The sequence below is a fragment of the Neomonachus schauinslandi genome, chromosome 4 (genome assembly GCF_002201575.2).
Source record: "Neomonachus schauinslandi chromosome 4, ASM220157v2, whole genome shotgun sequence".
Classification (NCBI taxonomy): domain Eukaryota; kingdom Metazoa; phylum Chordata; class Mammalia; order Carnivora; family Phocidae; genus Neomonachus; species Neomonachus schauinslandi.
The window spans coordinates 63,281,699-63,295,279 of record NC_058406.1 but is presented as its reverse complement, the minus strand read 5'-3'; the positions used below and the strand labels follow the sequence as shown (position 1 = coordinate 63,295,279).

Below are 13,581 nucleotides of genomic sequence, written 5' to 3'. Positions count from 1 at the left end.
CATTGGTTGAAACTGCCTGGTCACCACGCTAATGACTCTTTCTCACTCCTGAGTTCCAGTAAGCTTTCTTCTCTGCCACATTCCTTTTTTTTTTTTTAAGATTTTATTTATTTATTTGAGAGAGAGATCGAGAGACAGATAGAGAGCACAAGCAGGGGAGGGGCACAGGGATAGGGAGAAGCAGGCTCCGCACGTTCAACCGGGAGCTGGGGCTTGATCCCATGATCCTGAGATCATGACCCGAGCCCAAGGCAGACTTAACCGACTGAGCTACCTAGGCGCCCCTCTGCCACATTCTAATGCCTGTCTGAATGGGGCCCCCAGTGGGAGGGAGAGTTCTGCTTTACTTTGGGGGAAATCATATGGGTTTTTGAATTCATATATGCCAAAGGCCAGGGACAGACCACTAGCCATGTAAAACCTTTACTTCATGCTACCTGGGTTATAAGCAAAGGAGAAAGGTTTGACCAAATCGGGATTTACAGATTTGTGTGAGGTGTGATTAAAAAAAATGAGTGACTCTGGGGCACCTGGGTGGCTCAGTTGGTTAAGTGTCCAACTCTTGATTTCGGCTCAGGTCATGATCTCAGGGTTGTGGGATCAAGCCCCTTGTAATGCTCTGTGCTGAGCGTGGAGTCTACTTATGATTTTCTCTTTTCCTTTCCCTTTGCCCCTCCCCCTGCATGTGACCGCTCTCTCTCTCTCTAAAAAAAAAAAAAAAACTGACCCTAAATGAGATAATATTTTATAGCCTTTTACAGTTTAGAAAACACATTTATGTATGTTATGTCATTCAATGTTCACAAAATCCTTGAATTAGGGTTTGGCAGATGTGTTATTACCTCCATTGTCCAGAGGAGGAGGCTGAAGTTGAGTGACTTGCCCAGAGTCACACTAATATAGGACAGAGGCAAGATTCAGCTTTTTGAACTCCGGACCACTTGACTGACATGCTTTAAAGAAGCTCTACGTGAATGCCACTGCTCAAAACAGTTTGGAACCCCACAGGCCTAAAATCAGGGATTTGCCTCCAGTTATAAAAATCCCCAAGGGAGAATATGGATTATAACTTTTATAATTGTTGTTTGCACTTAGTAGTTCACAAAAAAAAAAAAAAAAAAGAGATGCTCATCTTTACCATACATCTTCCTTACCACACTGGACCATTTGGGGGCTTCAAAAGAACAATTTAGAAAAGTAGACTTTTCAAAGACATTTTCCCCCAGCACTTCCAAGCTAGTATTGCATGACCTGTCCTGACTCTCTTGGAGACCCTCCCAGGGCTCTTCGGACCTTAAGTTCACAGGCAAAGTAAGTTTCAGTGAAATCACCTAGAAGTGTGCTGTCACCGTGAAGCCTGAAGCTTAGGAAACACCGTGGACCCTGTGGCCATTACAGGGTATCTCCCACTGTATTTGAATGGTGTGCTTCCACAACCGCCAATCCCTGCTAGCAGGCAGCCCTTGTCAAGGGCCTGACCCCACAACAACTCCTCTCTATCCTCTCTCCATCCTCTAGACTTGCCAAGGCCCTGTTTCTGAAGTGTAGAAAACATTTCCCGGTTACTCAGTTATTCATGGTGTATCCCCAGGAACCTTATCCACAGCTTGGCTAAAAGACTAGAAGAAGCTAAAATGTAAAACAGTCTATGGAAGACTCAATATGGTTAAGATGTCAGTACCACCCACAGCGATCTAGATTTAAAGCAACCCCTATCAAAGTCCCAATGGCATTGGCTTTTTTTTTTTTTACAGAAATAGAAATACCCATCCTAAAATTCACATGGAATTTCAAGGTTTCCTCAATAGGCAAAACAATCTTGAAAAAGAGCCAAGTTAGAGGTCTCACACTTCCTGATTGAAAACTTATTACAAAGTCACAGTGATAGAAACAGTGTGGTACTGGCATAAAGACAGACATACAGACCAATGGAACAGAAGAGAGGGCCCAGAAATAAACTCTTACACAGATGGTCCAACGATTTTTGACAAGGGTGTCAAGACCATTCAACTGGGGAAAAAACAGTCTTTCCAACAAATGGTATTGGGAAAACCACATATCCACATGCAAAAGGATGAAACTGGACCCTTACTTTGCACCATATACAAAAATTGGTCAAAATGAATTAAAGACTTAAATGAAAGAACTAAAACTATAAAATTCTTAAAGAAAATAAGAGAAAAGCTTCATGACATTGGATTTGGCAGTGGTTTCTTGGACATGACATTAAAACACAGGGAACACGGGGCGCCTGGGTGGCTCAGTCGTTAAGCGTCTGCCTTCGGCACAGGTCATGATCCCAGGGTCCTGGGATGGAGCCCTGCATCGGGCTCTCTGCTCAGCAGGGGAGCCTGCTTCTCTCTCCCACTCCCCCTGTTTGTGTTCCCTCTCTAGCTGTCTCTCTCTGTCAAATAAATAAATGAAACCTTCAAAAAAAACTCCACAGGGAGCAAAAGCAAAAACAGATAAATTAGACTATATCAAAATAAAAAGTTTCTGTGCATCGGGGTGCCTGTCTGGCTCAGTCAGTGGAGCATGCAACTCTTGATCTTGGGGTTGTGAGTTCGAGCTCCATGGTGGGTGTGGAGATTACTAAAAAAAAAAAATCTTAAAAAAAACCTGTGCATCAAAGGACACAATCAACAGAACGAAAGGTAACATACAGAATGGGAGAAAATATTAGCAAATTATATATCTGATATATAAATAACTCCTACAACTCAATAATAAGAAACCAAACAACCTGATTCAAAAATGGGCAAGGGATGTGAATAGGCATTTCTCCAAAGAAGATATATAAATGGTCAACAAGAACATGAACAGATGCTCAACAAGAACATGAACAGATGCTCAACATCTTTCATTCATCTTTGGGAAAATGCAAACCAAAACCACAATAAGAGATCACCTCATGCCCATTAGGGTGGCTACTCCCAAAACCCCCAGAAAATAACAGGTGTTGGTGAAGATGTAGAGAAGCTGGAATGCTCGTGCACTGCTAGTGGGAATGTAAAATGGCGCAGCGGCTACAGTAAGTGGTGTGTGATAGAATTACCAGATGCTCCAGTGATTACATTTCTGTATATATACCCAAAGGAGTTGAAAGCAAAGTCCTGAAGAGAGATTTGTACATCCATGTTCGTAGCATTAGTTACAATAGCCAAAGAGTGGAAGCAACCCGAGTAACTGTTCATGGATGAATGGATAAACAAAATATTCTTCAGCCTTAAAAAGGAAGGAAATTGTAACACATGTTACAACATGAATAACCTTGAGGACATGATGCTAAGTGAAATAGGCCAACCACAAAAGGACAAATCAGGCTGATTCCACTTAGAAGAGGTCCCTAGAGTCATCAAATTCATAGAGCTAAAAGTAGAATGGTGGTTGCAGGGGCTGGAGCGGGGGTGAGAGAGACAGGAAGTTGTTGTTTAATGGGTGTAGAATTTCAGTTTTCCAAGAAGAAAAGACTTCTTGAGACTGGTTGCACAACAACACAAATACACATAACACTACTGAACTCTACACTTAAAAGTGGTTCAGATGTTAACTTTTATGTTATGGGTATTTTATCATGATATTTAAAAAAGGTATAGCAATCTTCCCAATTCCATTTTTTTTTTGAAAAAAGTAGTTGATGTATATCGAAGTTTGAGTTCTTAAAGTGGTTTGTTGTGCGGGAGAAAGCTCAGTAGAATACTGGCTGTGAGCGCCCCCCACTGGGAACTTCCTGGAACCACCAGAGTCATAGGCTCTGCTACTCCCACCTTGCTGCTGCTGGAGGCTCCAGAGCGGAGGGACAGCCCTGGTGGGCTCATCCCACTCTTGCCAACTAGGCCAGCACATTTTTTCTTTGACTTTGGTTCCTGGCAGGAAATGTAGGGGAAGGTGAGCAAATGGCCTTTAACTATTCAGATACTACCTAAGGAAGTTCAATCAAACAGGCTCAGAAGGTCAGACTAACCTCCAGGAGACATACAAGTCCGATTCACTGTAATCCACATTGCAGTGTTAGAGATGGATGGAGACGGGCTCTGGAATCTTCATCCTACCAGCAGTTGTCACTTACCAGACATGTGACTGTGGGCAAGTCATGTAATCTCTTTGGGCTAAATTCATCACTTTTAACATGAAGAAAATACCTCCTCTATCTATCTAAAAAGGTTATTAAAAATATATGAAATGAAACATGAAAATGTCTTAAAACTAGTCTAAAGAGCTATCTAGATAAATATGAATTCTTGTGAGCTCTGGAATCTTTGTTTAATAACTAGGGACAATTGTTTCCCCCTTGCTTGGACTTTAGAGGTAAATGGATATACACTGTGTAACACCAGAGCGAGCCCAGAGTAGGTTCAATAAGGGATAGTTATGATGGTTTTTACTTACTACTGTTCCCCTGTGAGTGGCCCTGCCCCACCTGCTTCACTAGGAGACGGAGGGGCTTGGGGAGGTTGGAGCGGTGCATACATTTGACTCTGCCTGTCCAGCATCAATTCCCTTTCTGGCTTCTAAGGGCATCTCTATTCTTTCTTGGGTAATTTCCCTTCCCTTTCTCAGTCCAAGTGCTTCGGGTATGGTGCTCCCTCCTCCCTTCCCATCCCCAGCCTGGTCTTCCAGGATGAATCAGGGTATTCCTAGATATTCCATTATATGCCCTCCCATTTTCCCCTTGGCCACAGTGATTGGTTCAGCGATGGGCTCATGACCTAATCCAGGATAATGAAACACTACCCTGGGTCATCTGCTGCCCCCATTGGAAAAGGAAAACACTCTCTCTGAGATCATTTAGATGGTGAAATATAAGCCCGGAATCCAAGATATGGAGATAGGCACACAATGGATGAACAAATTTGGATACATGGGTCCAACCAAGTGTGAACCACTCCTGGACATTTTAGTTACTTGAGTCAATAAATCCAGCACCGTCACCCACCCACCCCACTCCCCTCTTTTTTGGTCAGTTTGTGTTGAGTTTTTGCCATTTGCAACTGAAAGTTTGATTAATGTAATTAGGAGAGGGATAGACTTTTGAATTCATCCCCCAACCTCAATGATGTCCCTTATTTTCCTTCTGGGAAGATCTCCATAAAAACAGCTCACCCTACGTCCGAACTCTTCCCCTTGCTTCACTTCCTGGGGATAGCCGTCAATCAGGAAGCCCTTGGTGTTGCTGAGGCTGGCCAACATGGCCTCCTTCAGGAGCTCCAGAATGATGCCCTGGAGCAGAGAGACAGTGGTCAGGATCTGAGCTCTTGTACAGAACAACACTAGCATTACCACCCATCTCCACTAGTCATCCCATTTTGTGTGTTTTTTTTTAAAGATTTTATTTATTTATTTGAGACAGAGAGAATGAGAGACAGAGAGCATGAGAGGGAGGAGGGTCAGAGGGAGAAGCAGACTCCCTGCCGAGCAGGGAGCCCGATGCGGGACTCGATCCCGGGACTCCAGGATCATGACCTGAGCCGAAGGCAGTCGCTTAACCAACTGAGCCACCCAGGTGCCCAGTCATCCCATTTTGGAAGGGAGAAAGGTTCAGATAAGATTAACAGCCGACAGAAATGTATCATATTTCATCCACTCTTAGGCTCACTTTCCCCCCACATTTTATTGTCTATAAAATTGGTAGATATCTTACAATCAGTCACAGTTTAATAGTGTTTTTTGTGCTGGTATATAGTTATATATGGAATAGTTTATCAGTTATATTTTACTGGGGTGTCTTAAAATAGCATCTTAGAATAGATGAAATATAGTGGCTGTATTTCATACGGTAACACTGCATAAATTAAGGATAGTGGCAGTTTAAAACTAGGCAAAACATGGTATAGAATGTGCTTCTCTGTTGATTTTTTCCAGTAAATATTTTATAACAGTTGATATTCACTGACTTGAGCGTATTGCTAGGGACGGTAGCTGGTTGAAGAGGAAGCATAAAGCTCTGTTAGCTAATACAGCCTGCACTGTACAAGCTCTAATTACAGAGCCTAGCGTGGGCCCTTGTAGGGCACGAATGAATATTTTTTGATACCTATGGCATCCAGCAGCTCAGAGATGGATGGTGACTTGAAAGGAAAAAAGATGCATGAAAGGGATATTCTTTACTTAAACTATCTAAGGAAGATACCAGATTGCAAGATAATGCTATCATACTTTCCAGAACTAGACTAAAACATTATTTTCTATTTTCCAGAGGGTTCTAATTATAGGTTCTGCTGCAGCATGCTCACCTCTGCTTTGAAGGTTTTAACACTAACGTGGGGACCAGTTTCCTGGGAGAATATGAGATAGGCTAACACTTGAGGGGCCGGCAGAGCAACAGAGTGGAAGGAACCTGGGCCGGTACATAGTCTGGCAGATGGGTCTCTGCTAAGCACCCTCCACCTGCCTCTTGACTTTCACATCAGAGAAAAATAAAATGTAGCTATTGTCTTTTGGGGCTTCTTTTCTCCAGCAGCTTAGACTAACTGCAACACTCCCAAATATCTGCCCCGCCGCCCCCCCCCCAAAGCAGCTGTTGCTTACTGAGGGCACCAGGTCGCCACGTTCCATGATGTCTCTGATCAATTTGCTTCTTTCAGATTCTGATGCCAGCTCATTACGCAGGAGCTCACTAGTCGAGAGATGTGTAAACCCATATTTTTCCACCAGCTTTTCACACTGTGTGCCTTTGCCAGAGCCTGGGCCACCTAGAAAAGGAGTCATGTATCAGACACCCCGTCCCAAGTCGCCATGGTGTACAAGTCTATGCACTTCATTCACCAAGCACGTATGGGGTACTTATGCTTTATAGGGAGCTGTGTTGGGAGCTGTGGATACAGCGGAGAATGGGGTACATTCCTTGCCCTCAAAGAGTGGGCTGTCCAGGGCAGGGGGGAGGGCAGGCGTTATACACAACAAGCAGTTAGTAGGTAACTACTGTAGTGTTCTAGTGGGGAGAGTTCATGCTGCTCCAGGGGCACTGGGGAGGGGCGCAGCACTCTTTTGGTAGAGATGAAAGAGTCTCCTGGGGAACTGAATATGCTCATGTGCAAAGCACTGACCACGGTGCCAGGTACACAGTGGGCGCTCAACAAATCTTAGCTATTAATTTTTAAAATACATTTTTTTCATTTTCAAACAATCCCAACTGTGGAGAAGAGTTATCAGTAGAGAATAAAGAACTTCCTGAAATAGTTGAGAGTAAGTAGCTCCTGATGCCTCATCACACTACAGAACACTTTGGTTTCATTGCCTCCAGACAAGGAGCTAAGTGCATCTTGCTACATAACTACATCTTCAGAACCCATTCAGATTTCAGTGGATTTGTCCCAGTAATGTCCTTTGAAGCCAATGGGTCAAATTCAGAATCAAGCATTGCCTTTAGTTGTCAGGTCCTTCTGGTCTCCTTCCATATAGAAGGAGTGGAAGCTTCATGTTTCCTCGACACTTTTGAAGATTATTTTGTAGAATAGAATTCAATATGATTTTTTTCTGCTGTTTTCTGAATATTATTATTAGTTCTGAGTATAAGCCATATTCCTTGGATGAGCATTATACCCTTGACTCTTTCTCTTGCCTTCCCTCACCCAAATTTCAACCAATTGCTAAGTTGTAAGACCTTCTTTTCAGACATAAAATCATAGCTAACCTTTATCAGGAGTTTACTGTACCACCCCTGTTCCAAGCATTTTATGTATTAATTTAAAATAATCTTAAGAGGCAGGCACTCTTGCCCTCATTTTATAGATGGGGAAGCAGAGGCACAGAGAATTAACTCAACTGCCAGAGCTGCACGGCTAGTATGTAGCAAGTCAAGGATGTGAAGCCTGGACTCTGGCTCTTAGAAGCATTTCCTCCTCTCTTCCCTGCTAGCCAGGCTTGTCTATAGGATGAGCAGGTCCTCAAGAGTAATTCCACCTCTGCACGGGGGAGTGGGTGAGGCTCTAGAGTCCAGCAGACCTGCTAGCAGGATGATTTGCCTGAAAAGCATTGACACTTCTGAGCTCCAGAGCATTCAACGGCTTCCCAGTCCCCACAGGATAAGATCCAAACTCCTTAGAGTGGCATCTCAACCTTCCAGAATCTAGTTTAACCTCTCCAACCTTTTTTTTTTTTTTTCCATTTCTTATCCTCGTCTAACACTGTCATGTCCAGCTACATACTGTCCCTGCAACAAGACATATTTTTCCAGGCCACCATGCTTTTGTTCTCCCAGATCCTCAGCCTCGTAGGCCCTTCCTTCCTCCTCTAACTACTGGGATCCTCTTCATCTCTTAGGCCTCCGTCAGTTGCTTGCCCCTTCTGCCAGGAATCAGTCCTGCCCGCCCTCCCCTCTGCGGGAGGGAGTGGTTTTGACAGCACGTGGGTGCCCTCGGCCTGTCTGCCACTTGGCCTCCAGGTCCCTCACTAGTATCGCACCTTGTACACAGTAGGTGCTTCATAAGTGCCTGAGGAACTGACCTTTTCCTGTTAGAGGGAATACTGAACACTAAAATGCAAAACGTGGTGGAGATGTTAACATGGTAGTGAGGATTTATGACTTATTCCGCCATTTCCCGGGTTCGCCTCTCTTCATATTCAAAACCCCTTTCTCAGGACAGTTAGCAACTTCCCTCTTGAGGGAAGCTTAGTTGTTGTTCCTCGTTAGAAGAAGGGCCTCGTCTTTTCTCTCCTTTGCCTTGGCAGATAATAAAGGAAAGGTCCACGTCTTCCACCTTCCGCTGTCCGCTAACTGGGAAGGGTTCCGACACCTCACGGGACTGTCGTGGGTGGGCTAGACGCAACAGGAAAACAGCGGTTACAGAGGCTCACAAAAAGAAGGCAGACCACTCAGGAGGAGCAGCTGGTCCCCAGCTAGTGCCACACTCGCTCTGAGCACCAGGACTCGTCTCCGATAACAGAAACGGAGGGGGAGTATGGGAACAAGAGAAGGTCACTCAGGCACGAAGTGCTTCCAGATAAACGAGTAAGGATGACGAGGGGCTGAGCCCCTGCAGACGCCTCTGGGGCTTCTGTGGCCGGATTCACCTAGAAACCCTTCTCTTAGGATGGTTGGAAGCCAGTCATGTGGAAAAGGTATTTTCAGACTCGGCTTACAAGGCAAAAATGCTGCGCTCCAATGACTTTCTTCCTTCAGCATTCCACAAATCCGACTATTACAGTTTTTGTTCCTCTAAAATGTTATTTAATAAATTTTGACGCAAAGGCAATTAAAAATCTTCTGCTCAAATGAACAACAGCTGTGTGTTCAACGGCAGCCCTGCCCCACTTAGGAGCCTTTTGTGGACCAACAGCGGCAAATTCTCAGCATTCTTTGGCCAAATGGTGCAGGCACAGCGGAATTTTAAGTAATCCACACAATGCCTTGATTCTTCCCATGGCTCCCAACCAGAGAACAAAGTGATTTTTATCACTGCGGCACAAAAACTGCGAGTAGAAATAGGAATTTTCATATCATGTCACTTGCACATCTTTGAGGCCTTACGACTTTTAAATAAAAAACAATGGGGCCTTGACATCCCTCCAGGATAATTTGTTATAATGGAAAAAAATCTTTTGAGGTGCCACATATCAGAACGAGTGGGCTGTGTTCTCAGGTGACAAGATGACTGATAGCAGATGAGGAGTTGTCACATTTCCTGTCATCTCACTGACTTCTGGTGGATCATTACTCAAGGCTCACAGCCCCGAGCGACCCTATACGCAAGACCTCGCGGTGTCATTCACACAGCGTCTGCGATATGAGATCCTGTTTTTGAAGGGGTCGTCCACACATCAAAAGAAAAAAAAGTTGAGAAATCTTTCTTCTCGACCTCCAATATAATTTAAAATTTTTTCCATGGAAAGCCTAAGGCACTATATTGTGCAAGCGGAAATACTCGGAACTCTCACGTCACAGCTCAGTAGGTGCCCCCCACCCCACCGACTGAAGTTCCAACAGAGCTATACAGAAGGAGGCCCTGCAGAAGAGCTGCCAACCCGGGGTCCTTGCTGTTCTTTGAGGTGCAGCTGAAAGCTGCATCACCTCACAGGCCCGCGTGGCCCCCTTCTCCAGTGAGCTCTCTATTTCCCGGAGCCATCCTCTGCAAGGAGGCAGCTCCTGGATCCATCAGCCAATCCCCTCTTAGGAGCCAACTCCTGGCTTCGTTGGCTGGGCCCTGCAAGAGAAGACCTGACTCCAAAGCAACTATGGCAGGGTGCTTGGCGTCAGGATGGGATGGCAAAGCTGGTGTGTGGTAGCACATTCTGGGCTCAGGAAGAAAAGACCAAACAAATCATGATGTCAGGTGGAGAATTAGTTGAACCCCCCCATCCAGACAAATGCGAGTATGTAAGTTTCTATTACACTTTTATCTTTGAATATTTCAAATAGTAATGGCATAAAGCAGGTTATAATGCCCTTTGTTGGCATTTTACGGTTATCTTGTTAACTGTAGGGCGCCACCTGGAATGAAGCCTGTTAATACAGCTCTTCATTTGACTAACATCTGCTGGGCAGCACTGGCGAAGCACTGAGAGTAAAAAGACTCCGAGGCCCTGTCCTTTCCATCAGAGAATTCAGTCCAATGGCAGGCTGGCAGGTGAACCCAACATCACAGCAGTGAGACAGGCCAGTGAGCCGGGTCTGTAAACGCCATCGCACAAACACTGGGAGGGACTCAGCGCCCCGGCAGGAATCAATGAGTATGCACAATTGACTGACACAGGAAAAGAAGAGCATGAAGGGTGAGCTGGCACCTTTAGTACAGTGGTTTGGAGTGTGAGGAGGTCCTGCGGAGAATGGCAGGAAGGGGAGGAGAGTAATGTACTGGGAAGGGCACTGGGCAGGCAGATCAGTCAATAAAACCCCGGCTCTGCCCCTTACAAGTCGTGTGGCTACAGGGGAGTCTGACTTTCCCTGAGCCTTAGTTTCTTCATCTGTAAAGTGAGGGGAAACGAGAACCAACTCTCTGCCTCATTCCACCTTAGACACTCCTTCCTCCTTCTCTCCCATTCCTGACCAGTGTTAGACAACTTTGAAAAGCTGAGTCTACGTTTGAAAAGTCTCTGAAATCCGTCCCTCGCTCCCAAATCTCATGAAAACCTCTCCTCGTCCCCACCTCTCTGCCCACAGACTGGTACTTGGTAAATGTTACCTATGAAAAGGGAAGGTTCCTCATCCTGCTAGTTCTCTCCAGAGTTACATCTGCAGGGTGTGAGCCAGCGTATCAGGGCTTGAATTACACATAATCTAACATCTGGGGATTAGCCATTACTTAGGGATGTCCAGACCATTTGTAGGTAATTAAGATACATATCAGCATCTGTGTTTACACACACACACGCATCTGATTTAGAAAACCCAACAAAGTTTCTTTTCTGCAAGACACTGCATTCTCTGGGTTCTAACTGTCATCAACAAAGTTTTCCAGGCCTTCATTCCCACCCGAGCCTCAGCATTCTTTAAACCTCGTCAGCACCAATGACCTGCATCACTGACCCAATTTTAGCTCCCTATTGATCTGGCAGAAACTGAGAGTCCCTTATGGTGTGGGTCTGTAGTTCCACTCTGCTCGTGTCTTTCTCTCCCCTTTTTCTTTTCCCTTGACCTCACTTCTCAGCTTGTTCTCTGCCCTCTTTGTGACCTCATTGAGTTGGTCCATTCCCTTTGGACCACTTACCTCCTTAGCCAGCTGGACATCAGGCCCTTTCAATTTTTTTTTTAAGATTTTATTTATTTGACAGAGAGAGAGCGCACAAGCAGGGGGAGCTGCAGGCAGAGGGAGAGGGAGAAGCAGGCTCCCCGCCCGATGTGGGGCTCGATCCCAGGACCGGTGCTTGATCCCAGGACTTGGGATCATGACCTGAGCCGAAGGCAGATGCTTAACGACTGAGCCACCCAGGCAGCCCCACCAGGCCCTTTCTGATAGCTGTGAATCCTTTGACCCCATTGAATTCTGTTGTGGCTGCCATGAGAACCACCAACTACTCTGTGCCCAACCCACTTACTTTACTTTATGTGCATCTACTCCGGGTTGCTAAGGATTCCTTGACAAAGCCAGAGAACCAAGCCAACCTGGGTCATGCTTTCTAACTTCAAAATAGCTTCTACTACTTCTGTGTAAATATATTCCTCTTTTGCTGATATCAAATTGGATGTCCATGGATAGATTCTAGTATTTCCCCATTGTCCTCAAATCTTCCAACATATTCTTCCAACATACTCAAACGTTCTTATTCTTACAAGTATTATTTATTTTAAAGACTTTATTTATTTATTTGACAGACAGAGACACAGCGAGAGAGGGAACACAAGCAGGGGGAGTGGGAGAGGGAGAAGCAGGCTTCCCGCAGAGCAGGGAGCCCGATGCGGGGCTCGATCCCAGGACCCTGGGATCATGACCTGAGCCGAAGGCAGACGCTTAGCGACTGAGCCACCCAGGCGCCCCTCAGGTGCCCCATTCTTACAAGTATTTTTAATCCTCCTATTCACTAGGAAGGTGAAGATTATCTTCTTTCCTCAACATTTTCAAACCATACGTGTCTTCATCTTTTGTCTTCCATCCCTCCTTTCTTTTGTTTGGAAGACTATTTTACACAACTGTTCAGCTGAAGGTTGACTTCTCTGCTTTGGCTCTTGTTGCACCATATGGCATTTTCCTTGACAGCACTTCTCATAGTATAATGACTCTCATCTCTCTGTCTACCATCTACTTAAGGTCTGTCTTCCATATTGGACTCGATGTTTCACAAGCATGGGCTATGGGTATGCTTTGCTCACTCTGGTGCCCAAACATAGTGCGAAACACAACAGACGCTTCATAATCGTGGCTCAAAGAATAAATTATTTTTATTTTTTTTATTATTTTAATTCCAGTAGAGTTAACGTACAGTGTTATGTTAGTTTCAGGTGTACAATACAGTGACTCAACACTTCCACACATCACCTGGTGCTCATCACAAGTGCACTCCTTAGTCCTCATCACCTATTTCATCCATCTCCCCCAAGAATAAATTATTTGATGATGAAGGGATCCTCACCTCCTTCCTGCTCCAAAAACTTGCTCCTCCTTCTTGTCCACATTAAATGTACTCCTCTCAGTTGGCACCATCTTATCTCTCTTTTGCGTAACAATAGGCTGGTTTTTTTCCAATCCAAATGAAAATATTTCTACTTTTGTCTGCATCCTATAGTTATTTTTATATTCTTTCCTATTTTTTTCGGCATCCTAAAACTGTTTCCATTTTCCTCTCTTTTACTGACTCCCTGTCCTCTTGCAAGCCACATCCTGCTGTCATCACTCTCTGAAGTTGATCTTTTAAGAGTTTAAGAGTGATTGTGTAATTGCCATATAATTTAATGACCTTCTTCTAGTCTTTACTGTTTTTGTCCCTTTAGTAGCATTTAATACCATTGATAAACATCTTGGAATTCTCTCTTCCACTGGCTTCCAGGACACATATTTTGCCCACATTCTCTTCCTTCCTTTGCTAGGCTGAAGCTCACAGAAAGTAGAGACTGCTTTATTTTTGTTGGTATCCCCACAGAAGCTTGCATGGTGTCACAGGCAACTGTGCAGTAGGGCCAATGTCTAGGAGACTTGTGGGCCCACAAAA

At 44.7% G+C, this 13,581-nt stretch overlaps 1 protein-coding gene across 1 annotated transcript in view; it reads right to left on the bottom strand.

The window, feature by feature from the left end:
- Positions 1–13,581, bottom strand: part of AK5 (adenylate kinase 5) — a 238,586-nt gene that overhangs the window by 21,473 nt on the left and 203,532 nt on the right. Inside the window, exons 11-12 of the mRNA XM_021678135.1 lie at positions 6,529–6,692; positions 5,104–5,220 (exon numbers count right to left, since the gene is read on the bottom strand). Of these exons, the coding sequence (XP_021533810.1) occupies positions 5,104–5,220; positions 6,529–6,692 (281 nt within the window). The remainder of the gene's footprint in view (positions 1–5,103; positions 5,221–6,528; positions 6,693–13,581) is intronic.